The sequence below is a fragment of the Erythrolamprus reginae genome, chromosome 2, assembly GCF_031021105.1.
Source record: "Erythrolamprus reginae isolate rEryReg1 chromosome 2, rEryReg1.hap1, whole genome shotgun sequence".
Taxonomy (NCBI): domain Eukaryota; kingdom Metazoa; phylum Chordata; class Lepidosauria; order Squamata; family Dipsadidae; genus Erythrolamprus; species Erythrolamprus reginae.
In genome coordinates, this window is record NC_091951.1 from 285,401,206 (window position 1) to 285,425,188 (window position 23,983).

At 36.1% G+C, this 23,983-nt stretch overlaps 1 protein-coding gene across 1 annotated transcript in view; it reads right to left on the minus strand.

Moving 5' to 3' along the window:
• Positions 1-13,064, minus strand: part of SHC3 (SHC adaptor protein 3) — a 57,276-nt gene extending 44,212 nt beyond the window's left edge. Inside the window, exon 1 of the mRNA XM_070736291.1 lies at positions 12,543-13,064. Within this exon, the coding sequence (XP_070592392.1) occupies positions 12,543-13,064 (522 nt within the window). The remainder of the gene's footprint in view (positions 1-12,542) is intronic.
• Positions 13,065-23,983: the final 10,919 nt, after the last annotated feature.

Sequence of the window (23,983 nt, forward strand, 5' to 3'; positions counted from 1 at the left end):
TTCCGCACAGACCAAGAAAGAGTCATACAGCACTATGCTTTATTTATGAAGTTGGTTGAAATCTAATTTTAGAGCAGCTTTCAAATTAAAGTCCTTTGCCCTATGCCAATTTTTTCTAATTATATTGCATGTTGTTATTTATGCTTTTGGCCATAATTAAATTATTGTATAAATTAAAGTAATTGTTATCATAATATTTTTAATAATTTCCTATAGCCTTTTTTATTATATCTGATTGTCAGATCATGGTTCTGTCACTAATGAATACAGGGATCAGTCACAGTAGTTTCAGTGGTGATGCAATATCAAAACTCCCAAATGTTTCTGTAGCAGCTGGATTGTTTATTCCTGTTCTTGATTTATGGTCTTGATGTACTTCATGGTAGGGAAGAGGCAAGTTATTGGCAAGCCCTAGTTGCTTTGTATCGATATGAACCTATGGCCTATATTCACATTCCTTTATCTGCAGCATAAACTTATTACAGTAATTATCTTGGTGAAGCTGACTTTATGTCAGCTTCACCAAGATAGGTACCGGTATGTTAAAATCATCTTCACCAAAACAGGTACCTGTATGTTAAAATCATCTTCAGCTGTTCCAGCTTCCAAACCACATATTCCCACTGCATTTAGCACAATGTCTATCGTTGACATGTCTCCGCTGTTGGTGAAGTTGAGAACTTGGGTTCACCCTATTATTATTGGATAATTTAAGCCACTATGGGTGTAAATCCTTGTCCTCTCGTCATTGAAACAGGCCACAATCTACCACTTCTAAGATGGGATTCAGTTTCTCCTGGAGTCAGCCTGAAATATTAAGTACTAGTCCTTTACTAAGAGAATGTTATTCCTTGGGTGAGTAGGAAGCCCTTTTAAACTAACAAAAAAGAAAGCCAGATTGTGACAGATTTTTGTTCCTTTCAAACATTGCTTTAACTAATTGGATCACTTTCAGATCACTGCTGATTGTAACTCTAATTCAAGATCCAGAACATAACACTTCAAATTTCCACAGAGTCACAGATTCTTTGCACAAAATAACTAAGAAGGTCTGATTAAAAGAGAAGTATTAAAATGCTTCTATACGATTGTGACATAAACCCCAGACCTTATTACTTGCACATGACATCACAACAAAAGTAGAAACAGTGAATTTTTTACTGCAATGTCACAGTATATTTCACCATTTTAGTATCACAATGTTTAAGAATTGATGCCTATGTTTCTAAGCCCTTCTAGAAAAGGAAAAACCTTTGAAGCTTTGTATTAGCTTACCAGGGATAAATGATTAATACATTTCTTTTTTTTAAATATATTCTATTGTATTTTTTTTACAAATACTTACAATTTATACATGACTATGCTCGTTTACCATTATATTATTATTATTATTATTATTATTATTATTATTATTATTATCATCATCATCATCATCATTATTTATTAGATTTTTATGCCGCCCCTCTCCGTAGACTCGGGGTGGCTCACAACAATAACAAAGACAATGTAAGAACAAATCTAATAATTTGAAAAAACGCTAAAAACCCCATTATTAAAAGCAAACATACACACAAACATACCATGTATAAACTGTATAGACCCAGGGGAGATGTGTCAGTTCCCCCATGCCTGACGGCAGAGATGGGTCTTAAGAACTTTACGAAAGGCAAGGAGGGTGGGGGCAGTTCTGATCTCTGGGGGGAGCTGGTTACTTATTGTTACATATTGTTTACTTATCATTGCATTTACAAATTATTTACATGTCTTTACATTTAAATCCAAATATATTCTACACATTTCATTTATATATTTTACTTCCCCTTGAGATTTTTTTGGGTTTTTTTTCCTATGCTCAATCCAGGAGTGAAATTCTCCTGGTTCATTCATGCCTGTTGGTCATTGGAGAGACGGTTGCAAAGGCAGCACAAGACTCCACTCACCCATCCACTCAAACGCCGCCATTTGGGTTCTTTTACCCTCTGCACATGTGCAAAGTGTTCTGGGAATACGCAGAGAATAAATGAACACAAATAGCAGTGTTCAGGTGGTTGGGTGAAGCCTCATGCTGTCTTCATGACTGGCTCTCCTACAGGCATGAGTGAACCAGGAGTATTTCACCCCTGCCTCAATCCAATCGTACCATTTCTTCCATATTGCATGATATTCCTAATCCATTTGTCCTTTCAAGTCAATTGTTAGTTTGTCCATTTTGGCACGATCAAATATTTCTTTCAGAGATATTTCTTTCAGAGATACACACCTTCAGAGTGTCTATTCTTTTGTCTCCAACATTGCACAAGTGCAATTCATATATATAGTTGTTTTGTTATATCCCCCTTTTGTGATTCCTAACAAAAGTAGCTCTGAATTGAATTCTAATTGGAAGCCTGTTATGTATCCATCTATGAATTTGTACCCAAATTTTTTTCCCCGTGCATAACCACCATGTATGACAGAAGGTACCTTGCTTTTACCCATATTTCCAACAGTTTGGTTCCAGATTTGTATAAATAATTGCTAATCTATCAGGTGCCATATACCATTGATAAAACATTTTGTAAACATTCTCTTTATATTTTGCCAATTTAGCTATTTCATAGCTCCTATTCCAGATCCACCCCCAATTGTCTAATTCTATAAATAATTATAAAACCCCATTATAAAACCCCATACTAAAATAATCAGTACTCCCCCCCTGACTATATCCAATATTTTTTATCCATGTATCATCACTCCTTTCACTGTATCTTCTGCTCTGTCAAATTCTAATAAAAATTTATAATTTTTTGTAATTAATTTTTCATCCGGGCCAATCAATATTTTATCTAATTGTTGTGTGACTGTTTCAAATCCACATTCTTCTTTATCTTTTTTGCATCATGATTGAATTTGCATATATGGCCACCAATCTATACACTGATCTTCCAATTCTTGTCTACTTTTAAAATTCGCTTGTCTATCTAGAAGTCGCTAATATTTAACCATTTTATTTATATCCAAAGTATTAAGGTGGGCTATCGCTTCCATTGTGGATACCCACCGAGGAATTTTCTTATAATGTTTTCTTATAATCTCTTGCCCTACTTGCATCAAAGCTTCTCTAATTTTGTGTCTTATAAAATAAGTATGCAGATTTTCTCTTTGTCCCATAGGAAGGCATGCCAACTTTTTTGTAGATCATGCCTCTCCAGTGTTAGTAATCTTTTATTTGTTAGATTAATCCACTCTTTCACCCATACCAGTATTGTAGCTTTGTAGTAAAGTCGCCAGTCAGGACGCCCACTCCATCTCTGCTTCTATCATCCTGAAAATATATTAATATTATTCTTGCTTTTTACCTGTCCAAATAAATTTTGTTGTAATTTTATTCAAATCCATTTTTTAAAAATCCAAAAAGATAGAGCATTTTCAGTAAAATGTTCATTTTTATGGATGCAATTCAACCTAGTATAGATAATTGTAATGTTCCCCATCTTTCCAAATCTGTTTTTATTTGTTGTATTAATTTCCCATAGTTAGCCAAATACCTAAACATTTAAACTGTTTTGTATATTGTAGTCCCAATATTCAATCTAATTCTTGCCCTGTTTTAATGTTAGGTTTTTCACAATCATTTTTGTTTTTGTTTTATTAATTTTGAGATTTATTAATTAATAAATCTGCTACTTCTTCATATTTCTCTACTTCCCTGAGTAAAATTTGTTCTGTCTCCTTTGGATCTTCAATAAAAAAAATACTAGGTCATCTACAAACATTTGAATTTTATACTGTTCCTTTCTAATCTTAGTTCATTTAATCTCTTTATTTGCTCTAATCTTTATTAACAAAGATGCTAATAATAAATAGCAAATGGCATCTCTGATGGACACCTTATGTTATTTCAAATGACCTTGTGATATATCTGTTTATTATTATATTTGCTTTTTGAGTGGAATATAACGTTTCTATCATTTGTTCAAATCTATCTCCAAATTTCATTCCCCTAATCTGTCTAATCATATACAGTGGTAACTCTTCTTAGGAACTTAATTCATTCCGTGACCAGGTTCGTAAGTAGAAAAGTTCATAAGAAGAAGCAATTTTCCCCATAGGAATCAATGTAAAAGCAAATAATGCATGCAACCTCATCCCAAAAGTTACCCCTTTTGCCTTGCACCGCTAGGAATCCCTGCCTCCGGATTTCCATTGCCAGCCGAAGTGCCCGTTCTTGCATTGCTGGGATTCCCATGAGACTTCCATCACTGGGAAACCCCACCTCCGGACTTCGTTTGCCAGCTAAAGCACCCGTTCTTGCACTGCTGGGATCACCTCAGGCTCCCCTCGCTGGGATTCCCTTCATTTTTGCCAGCGCTGCTTTGAATCCCAGTGAGGGGAGCCTTAGGGAAATCTCAGCAACACAAGAACGGGTGCTTTGGCTGGCAACGGAAGTCCAAAGTCTTGCGTTGTTTGGATTCCCCTGAGCTTCCCTTCAATGGGAAACCCCATCTCCAGACTTCCATTGCCAGCCGAAGCGCCCGTTCTTGCATTGGATTTCCCTGAGCCTCCCCTTGCTGGGATTCAAAGCAGTGCTAGCAAAAATGAAGGGAACCCCCGTGAGGGGAGGCTCAGGGGAATCCCAGCAATGCAAGAACGTGCGCTTCAGCTGGCAACAGAAGTCTGGAGCTGGGGATTCCCAGCGAGGGGAGGCTCAGGGAAATCCCAGCGCTTTGGCTGGCAACGGAAGTCCAGAGGCAGGGAATCCCAGCAGCGGCGGCGGCTCGGGTTCATAAAGTGAAAATAGTTCGGAAGAAGAGGCAAAAAAGTCTTAAACAATGGGTTCATATCTTGAAAGGTTCGTTAGCAGAGGCGTTCGTAAGAAGAGGTACCACTGTATTCCTAATTTAGATTATCAATTTTTTTTGCGCATCCAAAAAAAAGTGTGATTTGTTTTTCTGGATGTGCTTCATAATATTCTAATATATTTCATACTGTTCTTGTATTGTTTCTGACTTGTCTCATTGGGAGAAAACCCTTTTGGTCAGAGTGAATTATCTCATTTTTAAAAGAATTAATTCATCCTGCAATGATGGTTATAAAAATTTTATAGTCCACATTTAAAAGAGAAATTGGCCTACAATTTCGAATTTGGTTCGAATCTGTACTATCTTTCATAATCACTGTGATATATGCTTCTCTCCATGATACAAGCATATTAGCTTCCATTAATACTTCATTGTAAAGTTCTAGGAGTATTGGCCCCATCAACTCCCTTGGTATACCATCTGGACCCAGAGTTTTATTATTTGTATGCTTTTGAATTGCTTCTTTTAATTCACTCACTATTATCTATTTAACATCTCTCTTTTTTCTTCTTCCAATACAATCATACTTTATTCTATTAAATAATCTTTTATTTTACCTGGATCAATTTCCTCCTGCCTATATAATTCCTCAAAATAGTTAATTGCAATATTTTTAATTTGATTTTCATTGTTTTGAAAATGCCCTACTTCATCCTGCAGTTGGTGAATTATCCTATTTTCTTTTTCTTTTTTTAGTTTAGATGCCAACCACTTCCCTGGTTTATTTGCATTTTGAAACTTTTGTTGGTTCATATGTTTGACATTGTTTACGTATTCAGCTTGTTCTATTAGGTTTAATTTATATTTGTTTAGTGCAGTGGTTCTCAACCTTTCTAATGCTGTTACCCCTTAATACAGTGCCTCATGCTGTGGTGACCCCCAACCATAAGTCTAGCAACAATTTTCCCAACAGAGCTTTAAGCTGATTGGCAGGAAGTTCAGAGGAACAGCCCCACTATAAATGCCTAATTGGTTGGATTGTAAAAATATGTTTCAAGGCGCCAGAATAGAAGCTTTAGTTCCTAACACCATGGGAAATTTGTCTTAGGCAACCCCTGTGAAACAGTCGTTCAACACCCCACCCACCCCAAAAGGGTTCCTAACCTCAAGGTTGAAAATCACTGGTTTAGTGATAACATCTCAATAATTTGTTCATCTCCTTTTGGTTGGAATTGGTTTTCCAATTGGCCTATTATGTCCTATTGTTTCTGTTTTTCTTTTTTCCCTTTTAACATATAAGCTATTGTTATTCCTCTTGTATATTTATTTATTTATTTATTTATTTATTTATTTATTTTGTCCAATACACAATACATATTGAAGAGAATAGACATGAAGTATTATATATAAAGAAAAGGATAGAAGAAAAGATATAAAAATAGAGAAGATATATAAAAGGAAGAAAAGATATATGATATATGCTTTCAATCCATACCACAAGTTTTTGTAGGGAGGTGTGTTGTTTTTTATTTCTGTGAAGAAATGAAATCAATTATTTTTAATTCTCTGAAGATATTCCTGTTCTTGTAATATCTGCAGATTCATTGTCCACCTTTTAGTTTTCTGTTTTTGACCTTTCCATATTATTTTTGGGAATTACGGTCTGCCTAAATGTTCAGACTAATCAATTTATTCAATTTCAATTTATTAGATTTGTAGGCCACCCCCTCTCTACCATATCTATCATTTTACTTAATTCTTTGTTTTCCCGTATCATATCAATTCTCAAGAAGGATTTATGAGAGTTTAAATAAAAAGTATATTTTCTCTCACTGGGGTTTAATATCCTCCACACATCCATCAGATTTAATTCTTCAATCATATCAAAAAAACCTTTCGGTAATACATTTCTCTTTTTTTGTTTTTCTTATTGCTCACATAGTCCTTTTTATAGTCGCTCTTCTATTATAATCTCCTACAATGCATATATTTTAACAATGTATCTCAGTAATTTTCTCATGAATTTTTTGTATAACTCCGTTTGATTTTTATTTGGAGTATATATATTTACCAATAAAATTTTTATTCAAATCAACAAAAATTGATTGGTCTTGTTTAGTTTAGTAATAAGGAAGCTAACAGAAAGAAAGTTTACTCTCTCCATAGTCACTGATATCCATCAAAAAATGTTGAATTAGATGGCTGGCTTTGAAAGCATGGCTGTTTTTAGTGTAATCTAATTATATGTTTATAAATAGGAAGGTCTGCTGATTAGAATTTCAGATGAATTATATGGCCCTATTTTATGTTGTCCTTTTCTATTTCAGATAACAAAATATCTTGCCCATATTACTCAACTTGAGTTGTTGGTGCTAGTGTAAGAAATTTGGAATGTTTAATTTCCTTTTCTATTTCAGATAACAAAATATCTTGCCCAACATAATTTCATGGTACTTCTGAATAACATAATATGCCCCCCCCCCCCAAAGCCACTAATAGAAGTTAGAACTTGTCATAAATGGAACAGATTGTTCTGGTGCAAAAATGGAAAAAACAAAACATAACAAGAAATCCCCAGGACAGGTCTAATGCATGTTAGATACAGTATATCCCTATATGTGTGTCTAATGCATGTTAGATATATCCCCATATAAAGTATTGCATTGTCAATTATAAGCAGCAAAATTGCATCTTTCGATAATTATTTTTAAAAGGTTCTGAATTTAAGATGGCAAATTAGACTGGAAAAAAAAGTTGGCTTCATTTTATTTTCAGCAAATGTACTTTCAGCATCCCCTTTTAAAGATATATACATTGGAGTGGCATAGTCATCCTTTCCAATAAATATGCTAAGAGCTGGTGCAATTTAAGAGGAAATTGGACTGCCATTTGGCTAGGGTTCCTGCTTAGGCAGGGGGTTGGACTTGATGACACGCATGGTCCCTTCCAACTCTAACAATAAATAAAAATAAATAAATAAAAATAAATTTCCTAAACTCAGAGAGGGGAGGCATAGAGTCCTCATAGAGGGGCGGCATAGAAATCCAATGAATAAATAATAAACCAATAAACCAATGTAAACTCACAACTGTTTAAACAACAATAGAGATCTTAGCTGTCTTCAGCCACTGATCCTTGAAGTTAGATGGTGCTCATGGTTCCAAATGGTTAGGTATTACAGAACTGAAAAGGGATTGCCTTGAAGACATGATTTCCATCCATCATATGAATGGATGTTCTGCATTGCACTAAGCATTCTGGATGTCTGATAAAATAAATACTAGCGCTTTGAATCTCCAATACTGTACATCCTGAGAGTTATCGTACTATATATTTGAAAGCAATGCCTATGTATTTATTAAATTTCTTTATCATCCTCTCCTTCTTTTAGTAGCATTTAGTAGAAAGGAGCCTAACATATTCTAGGACGCTAATTAGATCACAGCAACTGCCATAATACAAATTATATTTAAGGATTTATAATACATACAAATTAACCTGGTGCATATCTGGTGATAATCCTTACCAACATGAAAGTACTTTTCTTCTGCACAAAGAGAATGTTTTTCTTTAGCTAATTTCTGGTTATCTTAAGTTGGCAACTTGTACAGACACTAAATTTTCCTGTAGAAATAAAAGACACATCTGGCAATAAATTATATACATTTTGAAACTAGTCTTTGTATATGTTTTTATTGAATGAAAAAGAAGTATTAATCAGATGGGGGGAAAAGATAGCTACACATTTTCCCTTTTAATTTAATTGCTTTACTGTGGGATGCAACAAAAACATTTACCTCTGTCTTCTATTAAATATAAATTTAACAAGTGGTACATTGCCAAATCAGAATTTTTATTAAATTGTACCAGGCATAGATGCTGGGGAAGAAAAGAAAAATCTAGGAAGCTGATGGCCTTAAACAAATTTAGTAACTGCATCTGTACCATTGTATACCTGGAAAACGTATATAGATTCTAAACCAATTGTATTCAATAGTTTTCAAAATTTTACTTCAAACTGAACAGTTCAAATTTTTCATCAATAGATAACAGGATTATTGCAGGACTATTTTCCTAACATTGACTTCAAAATATTGTGAGCATAACTGAAATTTATTGTTTTGTAGAAATCTGCTGATCTTAGTGATTTGTGATCCCAACAAATTTTATTAACCACCACCCCCGCACGGAATTTAATAGGTGATATACATCAAAGGTTTTGCAAACCTCTTCTTATTTCTCAGTTTCAACTGTGTACACGAACACATATACAAACACACAGAGACACACACAAACATAGATTATCAAGTCTTAAAAATCCAATTAAGCAGCTGTTTCTTTAAATGTTGATATTAAGATTTTATCATCTATCTTGGCTCACAGATTACTGCTTGTTCTGCCTAATATTGCACAACCCCTTAGATTGGATTTCTGTCCAGTCATAAAAGTTCTGATAATCTTAAATTGTTAATTAATGAGAATCCTGCACTTATTTCTTAAGATGCAAAGGAAGTTTTTGATGTAATTTTCTCAAAGTTTCTGACACAGATGTCGATATATGTCTTATATGATTGTCAATGGTGTGTCACCTCCTTGGTTAAAATTTACCTTCGATGTAAGAATTAATTTTCCAATGTATGAATATTTGAATGTTATTTCAATTCTCACAGTCTGAACTTGCCCTATTGCCATATTTTGACTGAAATTCACAGGATTGCTAATATGACCAAAAATAATCACTGACTTCTAAAATTATATATGGTTGGCTTCGTGTATATAATATAAACCTAGTTTTATACAAGATACAGAGAGAAAGAAAATGGCAAAAGGAAATTTCTAATTCATTCCTTTAAAGTAAGGCAGATCGAGTGGTGAGTTCCTCCTAGTTTGTACTGGTTCTATAGAACCAGTAGCAAACTGCTGGTGATGTTACAAAGCCAGTTCTGTTGATGCCCATCCTTGGATGTCACCATAGCTTTTTTTGGAATTTTTTTAAATAGAAAAGAAAGTAATTTTTTGCTGATTTTTTGTGTGTGTGCATGTGCAGAAGCTGAGTTTCTGGCACTCGCATGCACTGCCATCTTGTTTTCAGATTTATTGTTGTTGTTATTGTGAATAAATTATTATTATTGTTGTTGTTGTTGTTGTTGTTATTATTATTATTATTATTATTATTATTATTATTATTATTATTATGTCAATATAACACAGCAAACGAGATCACTATGCTGGATTTCGTATTTCATCACCAGTCGGGCGCTTCCCAAGCACCTAAGCCTGAGTGATGTAGCGGCGAATTATGTTTGCCGATCCCAGTAAAGCAGCCTTTTGCAATTGACAGATGGTTTTCAAATGTCCTCTGAGATCCTTTGGCACTGCGCTCAGCGTGCCATGTACCACTGGGACCACTTTCACTGGCTTATGCCAGAGTCATTGCAGCTCGATTTTTAGATGTTCGTATTTCACTAATTTCTAATTATTGTACAGTATTCGTATTTCAATTATTATTATTATTATTATTATTATTATTATTATTATTATTATTATTAGGCATTGTGCATGGCTGTATGGTGTGGGAGGAAGTGAACCGGCGGCTAGGTAAGTTGTTAGTAAAATACTAGACAAAATCTAAAGTACAGTAGTTAAAAGTTAAATTAGTTGTTAGAGAATTAATAATGTGAATTATTAAAATGAAGAATACAAAAAATTAAAGTTCTAAGATAGCAATAATGAGTTGTGTTTATTTATTGTGTATAACATTATAGATAATGCAAATTTTAAATTACTTCACTAATAACTTAGCAGATTAGAATAAAAATACTCAAAAATTTAGATAATTAACTAAGGTATTATATGGGCAGTATATCTTTGCTGCATGTATTACTGATTCATGACTTTCTCATTAAATCATTTTTTTTTCAAAATTATCATTCATGTTTATCCCACTATATTATTTTTTAATTCTGTTTATTCATGTAATGACTTACATATATCAGGGGGACTAAGAGAAACATTAAAAATTCCAAATAATAAAATATTATTAAAACAATTATCAGTGAAGTCTGGAAAGAAGTGAAAAAATCACTACGCAGCCAACAATCAGAAATACGTGGAATTATAATTCATTATTCTCAATAATAATAACATTAAAAAAACTTTAATAATTAAAAAGAGGAAATGGGGGTAAAAGCAATCTAAAAAAGCAAAAATACGAGGCAAACAAAACTCAGTAAAATAGAAATACATAGTTCATTTTGAAATACAAATTAAACTTGGTGCACACAGAATAACACTGGTCTACCTTCCATTCCATTCCAAGTCAATTCATAAGCAGGTAGCAAAAAACAATGTCCAATAGAATGATAATCTTTTTATCCACCCAAAGTCAGCATCAATGCTTAAAATGAAAATATTTCTATCAAGCATATTATTTCATCCACCAACAATATTGTCTCATCCGTCAAGTTTTTAAAGTCAATTGAAATTTGCAACTGATACTTCTTTATCAGAATATAAGGAAGAAAATGATACAGAATAACTATTCTAAAATCTGACACTTTATTATATATTTCCTTCATTATCCAGTAATGAGTATTCTGAAAGATAGCAATGAGAAGCATATTTTACTCTACATGCTATGATCATATTTTCTGTTAAATATGCTTCTTAAGTAATCTAGTTATAATTACAATCACAAATTACAAACATTAACATTTTCCTAGTTTTGTAAAAGCAAACTTTTAAAACAGATAATTAAGAATATAACTGAAATAAAAGTACAGTCTGTGTGGAATCTTGAGCAATGGGAAATTAAAAGTCTGGACTCTGTTGTACTCTACAATATATCATAATTTTCCCTTTTAAATAATCATTCCTATTTTCATATGTTTCTGTTTAATCTTATGAAACATCAAATTATTTTTATGAAAATCTGCTCTGTTACAATAAATGTTCATTCTCAACAGTGCCATTTTAGAGCCAAGTAACTATCGGCATACGGACACAAAATAAATCATCAATTTTCCCTTTAAGTCGTAGACTTCACCTGGTCAAATGAGACCTTAACTACATTGAATCAAAAAACTGACCTAGAAATGCACAAGGATTTTTTTTGTCCTACTCCTCAACTATCAGGGAACAGAGAGAGAAAAAAAGTCCTGTTAAAGACTGTTATGTAAAACCTGACTGCATTTTGAATGCACCACTTCAAGGAAGAGTATTTCTGTTTGCAAATAAGACGGGTTCTACAAGCTGTTGCTCTTCTAGCCATAACATGCAAATAAAAGAGTGTGTGTCTATACATGCACACACACACACACACACACACACTTCATTTGATATATTTGACGTTTGAACTCAGAATTATCATATGGAAAGATGTTACTCTTACCTCCCCTATTACAGATCCTCTAGAGACAATACTAATGATTATATACAAATACGTCCGGCGCTTGGAAGAGCTGGATCTATAATCCCTTTAATTTTGGAAGTGCTCTTTCCCACTGCTTTAAATCATTTAAACTGCCAAGGAGTCAGCTTGAATGCTCACTTAATGAAAGCAAATTTAACATCGTGTGTTATTTCACAATAAAGTATTTTGCACTTAACAGTCTTCATCTGACTTCCAGAGAAGAAATGCTAGCATTAAAAATCATCCAACCTATTTGCCTGGTGCTTAGCTCCCCCCCCCCCACACACACACACAATTTATTAAACATATACCCCCCAAAAAAACAGAGCATGGGAAGAAAGAACACCAACCTTCACAATGTACATCACTCCAGGTCCTAGGATCTTCTCATTTGAATGCAGCCATCCTTGGGATACTTTGTTGGCAGTGTTGCCACACTGATTCCAGTCCTCACCTCCCAGGTACATTTCCTCCGACCACAGTTTTTTCCCGGTATTCATCTTGTTCTTGTCCTGCTGAGAAGACAGGGTGGCAGTAGCAAGGCTACATGTGTTGTCTGAAGTCTCGGCTGCCGAGCTAGCCTGTAACTTGGAGACAGCCAGCTCTTTCACTGCAGAGGAGAGGTTCTTGATGCCCCAAAGGCTGCCTGCGGAGGAGAGTTTTAAGTGGGACGCCTTAGGCACAAGAGTGGAAAGGGTGGTGTTTCCACCATGCTCCTTCTGGAGGCTGTCAGGTGAGGCCAGATATGGTGAAGACGCTGAAATGGTATCTGTTGAGGAGAACTTGCTGTTGATGGACCACTTATGGACGGTATCTTCCACTGATGTCACCGAATCATTCCTGAAGCGGTTATACTTGGAACGCTGAAGCATGCCCTTCTATCTGGAATCTTGGGTATGTTCCGGCAAGCAGGAAACTCCTCTACTAACATAGCAGATGATTCAGAGTATCCAAGATGGTCAGTGAAAATGTGGCCATGGGGAGGAGCTTGTGGTGGGTTGCTTTTTTTAAAAAAAGAAAAAAAATGAAAGGAATTTTGCTTAAGGTTCCATGGTAAGGCTAGGCAAAGCGGTAATTTTCTGTGCAAGAGAAAGATCCCAGTCCAGCTCAGAGCTGCCAAGTCTCTCACAGCAAAAGCATGAGTCACACAAATGAGAAGGACCCTTTTCAACAAAAGGCTCAGTGAATGCTGCAAAGCACTTCCTGTAAGGAAAAAAAAATCCACCCACTTACAGCACACTACTTCCAATCAATTCTCACATTTCCTATTTGAAACAGATATTTAGCCAGCCAGCCTTCCTTCCCTTCCCGTCCTTCTTTCCTTCCTTCCTTCCTTCCCTTCATTCCTTCCTTTCTTTCCTTCCATATGGATGTCTGCAATGGCTCAAAGCATTAACTTTTTTCCCTACGTAAAGTACTAACCTAATCCAATGACTTTATAAAATGTGCCCCAGTGTGCAACTATCCAAAACAGAAAGCAATGCTACAAATTCTATACAGTACAGAATCTCTCTTTCTCTGTGTGTTTTCCAGAAAAGCTCATTATCAATTAAAATAGCCATATGTTTTGTCACCATAATCACTAAAGTGCAGCCTTTCTTTCAAAACCACAGTGTTCTGATTCTGGAATGTTTAATGCCAGCAGTTTTATATTAAATGTTGTGCTGTACTGTATAATTTGTATAAAAACACACATATGCATATTTTCTTTAATCTAATATTTCAGGACAGCTAAAGGACAGCTGAAAAATATTTAAGACAAAACAGTAATGCCTCCCTTCCGAATTGAAAATAAATCCATTAATAAGCATTTTGATTTTCATCAATAATAATAAAAGGTATATAAAATTCTCAATATGAAGAGATAAGCAGCACCCTAACCTTTAAAACATGTGTACTGTATATATTTATTGTAATCATGCAAAATGTAACATTCTTAAGGAAACTAATATTGCTAATGTTTCCTTAAATTAATGTATTTATATTTGAAACTATGATTTCAAATAATTATACTGACAAAGGCAAATTTCAGAATAATTCTACTCCAACTTAAAACAAAAAACAGAAAAGAGAACGGCAGCGCACAACTTAATATATTATCCAGAGAACAGATGAAAATGTTCTCACGGTAAAGCCTGAATTATAGAAAAAACAATCACACAACAGCATCTTTCAATGCAAGTATTTAATGAGACAAATTGATGATACATAAATGAAGGCAGCACCTCTGATCCCAGCAGTGATGAATGAAAATGTCCCATTCATTGTAAAAAGCAAATTTCTAGTGATCTGCAGAATAGCCTTTCATCACACTGCAAACCTGCTACAGCTTCCACACTGCATTCATTTTTTTTCCCTTTTCTCCTGCTACCCTAGCAACAGCAAATATACATGGTATGGATCGTTTCTGATCTTGTGTTCTGCAATAAGCCGCAATCTCTATCATTCAGAAATGATTCCTTTCATGAAAAGTAGATTAAAAAAAAACACTGGAAAATATGAATGGATTTCTGTATATGTGAATGAAAGAGCTGGCTAGCATACCAGCATTTCTGTGAATGAAGCAGGGCCTGGCAGACTCTACCAGGCAGTAATTCCTTGGATGCTAACTATGTGAACCAATAAGATGCAGCCAGGATGACTCATTCAACAAAGGCTTGCTAAATAGTGGAAGATTCCATTTCACACACAGGTAAGATATTTCTATACGTGTACAATCCACAACTAGGAATCAATACATGTCTCCAAGTAAATAATGAATACATTATTGCAATATTTTTTTCTCCAGGAAAGGGTGTGTGTTTGTGTGTGTTCTTTAAAATTCATTTAGCTGGTTTATGTTTTCTGGTCAATGAAATAAATTCATATATACCTTGATGCTTATGAATTCTTACTGCAAGTGTACTAGATGCTGGGCATGAACCAATCTTTGCATAGAGTTCCTTACCTGGGTAGGAAGATTATTGGGACTTTGGAGTTATGATAAAGGTGAGTAAGAAGGGGACGCAGAAATGCATATTATTATGCATGAAGTGGAGAAGTGCATAGCTTTTCTCTTAGTTCTACAACTTAGATCAACCCACACACAAATTGTACTTCAGACAATGCATAGTCATTGAATACTGCTGAATTCAATGTTACAAAATGGAGGCAGCAAACAACCTTAAGTGGCTTAAAAGGGGATTCGGCAAATTTATGAGGGATAGAGCCACAAATGGCTATTAATCAAGATGGCCAAAGCTTATCTATAGTTTAAAAAGTACTATCCCTCCAAATAACAATTGCAATGAAAGATCTGTGCCCTTCATGGCCTTCCTGAAATTGTTTGAAAAAAATCATTTCATAAAAAAGAGGAAACTAAAGTGGAAACACCAATGACCTGAATGGAAAGGTCTTCTTAATGCAGGAGTAGGCAAAGTTGGCTCTTCTACCACTTCTGGACTTCAACTCCCAGAATTCCTAAGCCAATCAAGCTAGCTCAGGAATTCTGGGAGTTGAAGTCCACATGTCACAGAAAAGCCAACTTTGCCTACCTCTGTCTTAGTGCATTGTATGTACACTTAGCATACCATGACATTTCTATGTGCTTCTTTAATGTTCCTAGGCAGATTCACCAAGCAGATTTAGTTGTTTCTGCTACATTGAAGCAACAAATAACAATTATCTGAGATAATGTGGAACCTCTCCTGACACTTTAGCTCAGACTGGTATGGAGATTTATATAATTATATTATGTGGCAATGACTACTTTTCATTATTTCCAAATGAATAGAATTTAAGAGATATAAACAGTTATCACAACTTTGAGGGTGCTATCGTGCATTTCACTGTGCTTAAGTCTCTACACAGAATTTAGAGCTCTAGATCAGGGGTCCCCAACCACCGGGCCGCGGACCAGTACCGGGCCGCGGGGCATGTTGCACCGGTCCGTGGAGTCAGCAGCTGCCGGCCCTCATGCCGCCACCCCCTCCCTCCAGCGCTTCGCCTCCCGCCGGGCAAGAGGCCTCGGGAGGCAGGTTCTGCCGGCCACAGGACGATGGATGGGACAGAGGGGCGGGAAGGACTGAGAGGCTCAAGCCTCTTTTGGCTTCTGCCGCGGGGAGCTTTTGCGTTTTTGGCTGGGGGGAGGCAGGAGGGCCAGCCTGACCCCCTCTCTCCAGCGCTTAGCTCCCGCTGGGCAAGAGGGCTTGGGAGGCAGGTTCTGCCGGCCACAGGACGATGGCGGGAAAGAGGGGCAGGAAGGACCAGCACCCCCGTGCTTAATCCCGCCCCCAACCACGGCCCTTTCCGCCCCCACTGGGCCATAGAAAAATTGTCTTGCTGAAACTGGTCCCTGGTGGAAAAAACGTTGGGGACCACTGCTCTAGATGATACTATGTTGCTTTCCACGGTAGGGAAGATAATGCTAGAGTTTTCTTAATATTGAATTTTGGAATGAGCTAAATTTTGGAAAAAAGCTTTTGGGCAATGTTTGGACATTTGAAAGATTCATTTAAATCTTTTCATTTAACTCTGGTTGGGAGTTTACTCTTAAAAAATTGAGAATCTGTTTTTAATCTCAAATTGGCATTAAAGATGCCCTCCTAAAATCCTTGGGTTTTTTGCCTCTAGATTGTCAGATGTGTGGGATTTGACAAGCCTGCCACTAATATGAAGTACAAAAAAGGAATTTTGGTATAATTATGAAGTAAAAGAGGCTGTGAATGAGAGGGAAATGCATGTCAGGGAATGATTGCTTCAAATTATATAATGCATATATAGGGGGAAGTTTCAAAGAATATTGTCAAGGGGGTTGAGAAAATTAAAAGAGAGGAAATATAGCTCAATGGTGACAGAATATAACATAGTAATGAATAGATTACCTGGATGAAGAGAGAGATTTGTATGAGGGATGATAAAAATGAATGCTACAAATGTTAGAGGTCATGAAAAAATTGATGACAAGGACATATACTGTATAATGCAAGACCTAAGTGCTAAAGCCCACTGCAACTATATCGCTAAAAAGGCTTCCAGAGTTGTTAACCTGATCCTACGTAGCTTCTGCTCTGGCAATCTCACACTACTGACTAGAGCCTACAAAACTTATGCCAGACCCATCCTCGAATACAGCTCATCTGTCTGAAACCCACACCACATTTCAGACATCAACACTATCGAAAACATCCAAAGATATTTCACCAGAAGAGCCCTTCACTCCTCCACTCGAAACAGAATACCTTACGAAAACAGACTAACTATCCTAGGTCTTGAAAGCTTAGAATTGCGGCACCTAAAACACGATTTAAGTATTGCCCACAAGATCATATGCTGCAATGTCCTTCCAGTCAACGACTACTTCACCTTCAACCGCAACAACACAAGAGCATGCAACAGATTCAAACTTAATATTAACCGCTCCAAACTTGACTGTAAAAAATATGACTTTAACAATTGAGTTGTCGACGCGTGGAACTCATTACCGGACTCTATAGTGTCTACTCCCAACCCCCAACATTTCTCCCTTAGACTCTCCACGATTGACCTCTCCAGGTTCCTAAGAGGCCAGTAAGGGGCGTACATAAGTGCACTGATGTGCCTAACGTCCCCTGTCCAATTACCTTTCCTTTTCTCATATATCCTATATATTCTCTCCCTCTCATCCACTCCTCTTCTTTTTTACTTACTGTCCCTATATAGACTACTTAATGTCTATTTCATTCCATATGTATTGTATATTGGACAAAGAATAAATAAATAAATAAATAAATAAATAAATAAATAAATATTAAAAATGGCTAAGGCTGCATGAATGGATGGTATAACAGGAGAAACGTTAACCTATAAATGTGGTTTGTTTATGGAACAAATGAAGGCTTTTGATAATGTTACTGAAGTGCTACTGTTAGAGACACGAATCATTGTGTGACTTTGTATGTAGAGAATGATTGTTGCTGGATAAGAACCTGAATGATTTTCGGTGCATGTTAGACAGAGTGAATGCTGCAATAAGAATATGGATCTGAAAACTATTATATCAAAAACCAAGTACTGTACATGATAAACGGAATGAACAAGTGCAGGTTGTACATAAAGAGATAAAAGCAGAATATACGTCATGCCTACTAAAAATAGGGAAATGGATGCAGAACTTTTCAAATATACAAATTTGAATAGAAAAATGGTAGGTGGCATTGGGTCTGTCATAAGGAACGAACACTTCACAAAAGGGCTACACATAAGAATGTACTTCTTCTCATTTTGTGATGTAGAATTAAGAATTGGGCATGTCACCGATGATGAATCAGAAGGATTAATGAGTACTGATTGAATATGGATTACATACAAACAGTGAGCAGTACAAAGGAAATATATTTGGGTGGTTTATTCATATAAAGGGAATCAGTGAAAACTGAATCACAAAATAAATGTGTTAAGGAAAAGTAAATGGGTTGAAAGGAAGAAGACAAGAAATTCTAAGTAAGATCATGAATTCCTTAAAAAGTAAGAGATGCAAAGTTAAAAGAGCCAAAGACGATATATGAAGCATTGTGTGGATATGGAGGAATCACATACGTTTTGCAAGAATATAATGCTCTGGAGAGGTATAATGAAATGATTGATATAAACAAGACTTGGCTGTGGTTCCTTTGCATTTTCTTATCTCAGGCTTAAATTAGTTTAATGTTCCCAATTCCTTTTCTGTTTTTTCATAATGCTTACCATGGAAAGCTGAAAGATTTGTATATATGTGTGCATATATATATTCAAGGGCAAGGAATTCCCACAGATCCATTTTTGAGATCTCTTTTGTTCACAATAAATTATTCCCTCAATTCTACTTATTGAATCTAACACTAAAATTCCTACCTTCTCGCTTTTTCTTATGTTCAATGTGTCTATATTCTCTTTTTCTCCGAATCTCTTTAGTCAATGTCTCTCAGAGTTTCAGATGATGTCTCTACTTTAATAGAGCCAAGTCCTTATTCAGAAGGCTTTTTAAAAATTATGAAGGACCTGAGTCTCCCCTCCTGTTATCTTCTCACTGCTTTCTCCACTGATTAGTTTTTTCCTACTTTTCTTTTAAATCCAAAACCCATGGACTGCGGGAACTTAAAATCCCACATGTTGAGTGACTATTTTACTGCTTTGACTAAAAATATTGATCTATAAAACCATTTAAAATCCTGAATTATATGAAGAATGCCCTCTTCAGTGAGGGACCAGAACAATTGGTTATCCCTTTAAAAAGGCTTTCATTCATCATAATTTAGGGACTAGGTGATCAACATAGTACTATTTTACAATTACAATCTTCTTGTGTCTTCATTTATACAACTTTGATCATTGTTTTCCTTACCAGAAAAGGAATAAACTCAGAAATGTAGAAAAGGGAAAGAAAATGCATGGCTAGAAACTCTAGAAAATGTTCAGAGATACTTTACTAGAAGAGCCCTCCACTTCTCCACTCGCAACAGAATACCCTACGCAACTAGACTTATAATCCTAGGTTTAGAAAGTTTAGAACTACGTCGCTTTAAAAACGACTTAGGCATAGCCCATAAAATCATCTGCTATAATGTCCTTGTCAACAACTACTTCAGCTTCCACCACAACAACACACGAGCACACAACAGATACAAACTTAAAGTAAACCGCTCCAAACTCGACTGCAGGAAATACGACTTTAGTAGTGATGGGCGAACCAAACCCGCACAATTCGGGTCCGTACCGAATTTTGCAGTGTTCGGTATGCTGAACACAAACCCGAAATTTTTTGAAACTTCAGGCAAAGTTCAGGATCGCGTTCGGCATTCAGAGCTTTGACGTCACCGGCAGGTTGCTAAGGACGCCAAGGTGATCACTTCCTGGATTCCATGGAATCCAGGAAGTGATCACCTTGGCGTCCTTAGCAACCTGCCGGTATACGTGACATCAAAGCTCCGCCTCCAGAATCTCTTCGTGGGATTCCCCGTTCGGGTTCGAGTTCGGTTCTGGTTCAGCCCAATTTTGTGTAAAGTTCATCCAAACTTGCCGAACCTGAACACCATTGGGTTCGCCCATCACTAGACTTTAGTAATCGTATAGTTAATGCAAGGAACTCACTACCTGACTCTGTAGTATCATCACCTAACCCCAAAACTTTACCCTTAGACCATCCACTGTTGACCTCTCCCAATTTCTAGGAGGTCAGTAAGGGGCGTGCATAAGTGCATCAGCGTGCCTTCCGTCTCCTACCCTAATGTTTCTCTCTTACTAGTATCATGTATATAAACATTGTTATATCTTTGTACACTACCAATATGTACTTGACAAAACAAACAAACAAACAAACAAGGCAGGAGGAGCTGTCTTTGCAGATTTCTTGTGCCTCCCCCCCCCTTTCCTTCCTTCCCTTTTCCCATACATATACCCCTTAGCTAATAAAGCAAAAGTATCAGTGAGTAATTTTGTTTTGTTCTTTCTGTTTTATACTTTGAGCTTGTTGGCAAGGGGGCAGTTGTGGCTTTCTTTATAAACATAGTAGAGTCAATGGACACTCCCCTCCACTGCATCGGTGAGCTAAAAGAAGAGACGAACAGATAATTTCTCCTCCCTATCCTGCTCCCCAAATTATTTTGATGAAAAGCATCAGTGGGAGAATTCCCAAGGTAATACTTTCTCAATCCTTATATGATGAGCAGGGCTTATTATAGTTGAGACATTGCAGACAGATAGTCCGTGACTAGCAATAGTTCATATAGTAACTGTATGAAGTTACCACGGCACTGAAAAAAGTGACTTATGACCATTTTTCCTACTTATGACTGTTGCAGCATCCCCATGGTCATTCGGATGCTTGGCAACTGATTCACACTTATGACGGTTGCAGTCTTCTGGAGTCATGTGATCACCTTTTGTGGCATTTTGACAAGCAAAGTCAATAGGGAAAACAGATTCACTTAACACTTCACAGTGTTACTAATTTAACAACTGCAGTGATTCACTTAACAAACATAGCAAGAAAAGTCACAGAAAAATGGGACAAATTCACTTAACAAATGATTCACTTAGCAACATACATTCTGGGCTCCATTGTGATCATAACCCGAGGACTACCTGTAGCTCCTAGTAGAATGTAAGATAAAAATAGAGAAAGGTGTGCTATTAATATCAGCAAGCTGGTGTTTCTATGGTATTGCAAAGCTGTATAGAAATTATTATGAAGTAGATTCTAAAATTGACTAGAGAACCATCATTTACAAGGAATGTAATAAGCCAACTTCCAGTACATTTGTATTTGTTCATAAACACAAATACAATTGCAATCCTCTAACTCTGTTCTGCAGGTACATTTTGAAAATTAAACATATGGTATGTTCCAAATAGCAAACTTACTATTAGTGCAAATTAACATTTAAATCTAAAAAAATACTACTCTGTGCATCTTTTGTGCTAGAAATACACAAAGAGAAACTTAAAACCAGCAAATTTAAGTGCTTCAAAATTTCAAAGTGAACCATGGAGAAAAATAATAAACTGAACATTGGTGCCGCAAAACAGGAAAAGATAGGAAAGGATCTTCACTGCCATCTACGCGAGGGCAGCTCACCATTTATAGAACATATTCTCTATCAGAACAGAATCAGAGCCCTGAAAATGTAGCTGGTCACATTACATCTGCACAGGCTCTGTCTTAATCTCCTCTGTTGTCCTTAAGGGTGGTAACACATTAGATGTTTTTCCATCCCTGGTATCAGTCAGTTTTGTAACAGAAGATTTCTCAGTAGCTGGGGTGGATCATCCACCACTTTGTTCAAGTAGTGCCTATTGAATTCTATAGAGTGTGTAGAATTCAGCAGAACTGCAAGAAGAGAAATGAGTTGATACAAGCAGTGATTTCATTCAATTTACTTTCTCCTACACAAAAGGACAGGCTAACATAGGGGGATATAAAGCAGGGCATTTGGAAATGCCATGGAGGAGAGCAAATCACACCCACGATCCCCAATTGTGGTTCTTTCTTCACAAAATGGGCACTCTATTTAGGGCTACATTGTGCCTCTGTAGCATAATCAGCCCTTCACTTATTTTAATCAAAAGGACAGGGAATGGAAACATTTGACAGAAAGGGTGGTTTGAAAGAGCATCCTTTATAGGCCTGATGAAAAAGACTAGCTTTGCCAACAGTTCATCCCTGCTTTTAAAAAAAAATCTGCTGATCCTTATTTTAACACTTGATAAAACAGGCAGAACTTTAATTAGTGACATTTTCTCTAAGCATAACATTCCAGCAAACTCAAGAATGTTAGAGAATTGTTTATTTTTATTTAAAGTAAGCCCAAGCCCCCATTATAAACATTTTTTTTTTTGGCAAGCTCCACTTTTAAAGACTGGCCCACCTCATGGGATTGTTGTGGGCACAACACAATTCATAAAGCACCTTGCAAATTTAAATTTAAAAAAAAAGACGAAAGAAGTGATGTTTTGATTACAGAGCTTTTTTAAAAAAACAAGACATAGTCATCGCCATTCTCTGGGTCCCATCGACTAAACAATATAGATAGGCAGGACCATGGAGAGGGCCTTTTCTGTAGCCACCATGGCTCTATGGAACCAACTCCCCCCGCCCCAATTGCCGACAGGCCTGGGGGCTGTGAATCTTAATATCAGGCACACCCAAATCATGTTCGATTGGTATGTATGTTGTTGTTAGATTGGATTTAGGGATTTTAGAGAGGGTTATTTTAATATGGGTTATCCAAAGATGGGCTACAAAAAAATGGTGGAAGGTCTTAAGCATAAAACTTATGAGGAAAGACTTAATGAACTCAATCTGTATAGTCTGGAGGACAGAAGGGAAAGGGGGGACATGATGGAAACATTTAAATATGTTAAAGGGTTAAATAAGGTTCAGGAGGGAAGTGTTTTTAATAGGAAAGTGAACACAAGAACAAGGGGGCACAATCTGAGGTTAGTTGGGGGAAAGATTAGAAGTAACGTGAGAAAATATTATTTTACTGAAAGAGTAGTAGATGCTTGGAACAAACTTCCAGCAGATGTGATTGGTAAATCCACAGTCACTGAATTTAAACATGCCTGGGATAAACGTATATCCATCCTAAGATAAAATATAGGAAATAGTATAAGGGCAGACTAGATGGACCATGAGGTCTTTTTCTGCCATCAATCTTCTATGTTTCTATGTTATGATGGGGTTTTATAATTACTAATATTTGACTTCTTTTTATTATTGTATTATTGTATTGTTCTGTATTGTTGTAAGCCACCTTGAGTCCTACAGGATTGGGTGGCACAGAAGTCGAATAAATTAAATTAACTTACAAATTAAATCACAGACATGCCAGTGCATAAATATAACTGCACTAAAGGCAACTATATTTCAAAAATTGGTTTCTTTTTCTGTACACTTTAAAGAGAACAGAAATGTTTACTTGTGAATATTTAATACACATATGTATTTAGTACATACATAGTAAATATAGTATAGTATATAATACATACTACACTGCAGGTCCCTTCTTAAAGACCTCCAGTCGTGAAGCAACCACAACTTCTGAAGGCAAGCTGTTCCTCTGATTAATTGTCCTCACTGTTAGGAAGTTTCTCCTTAATTCCATGTTGCTTCTCTACTTCATTCGTTTCCATCAATAACTTCTAAATTCTAAGAGCAGTGAATTATTTCGCCTTGAAATGGATTGAGATTTAAAACAGGTTCTTCCAGCCCATCAGAAACCTTATGCAGAGGACTGGATCAATGTGGTTAGAGAAGAAATGGTGTCTCCGAGAATCATCTGGAAAAACAAGATCC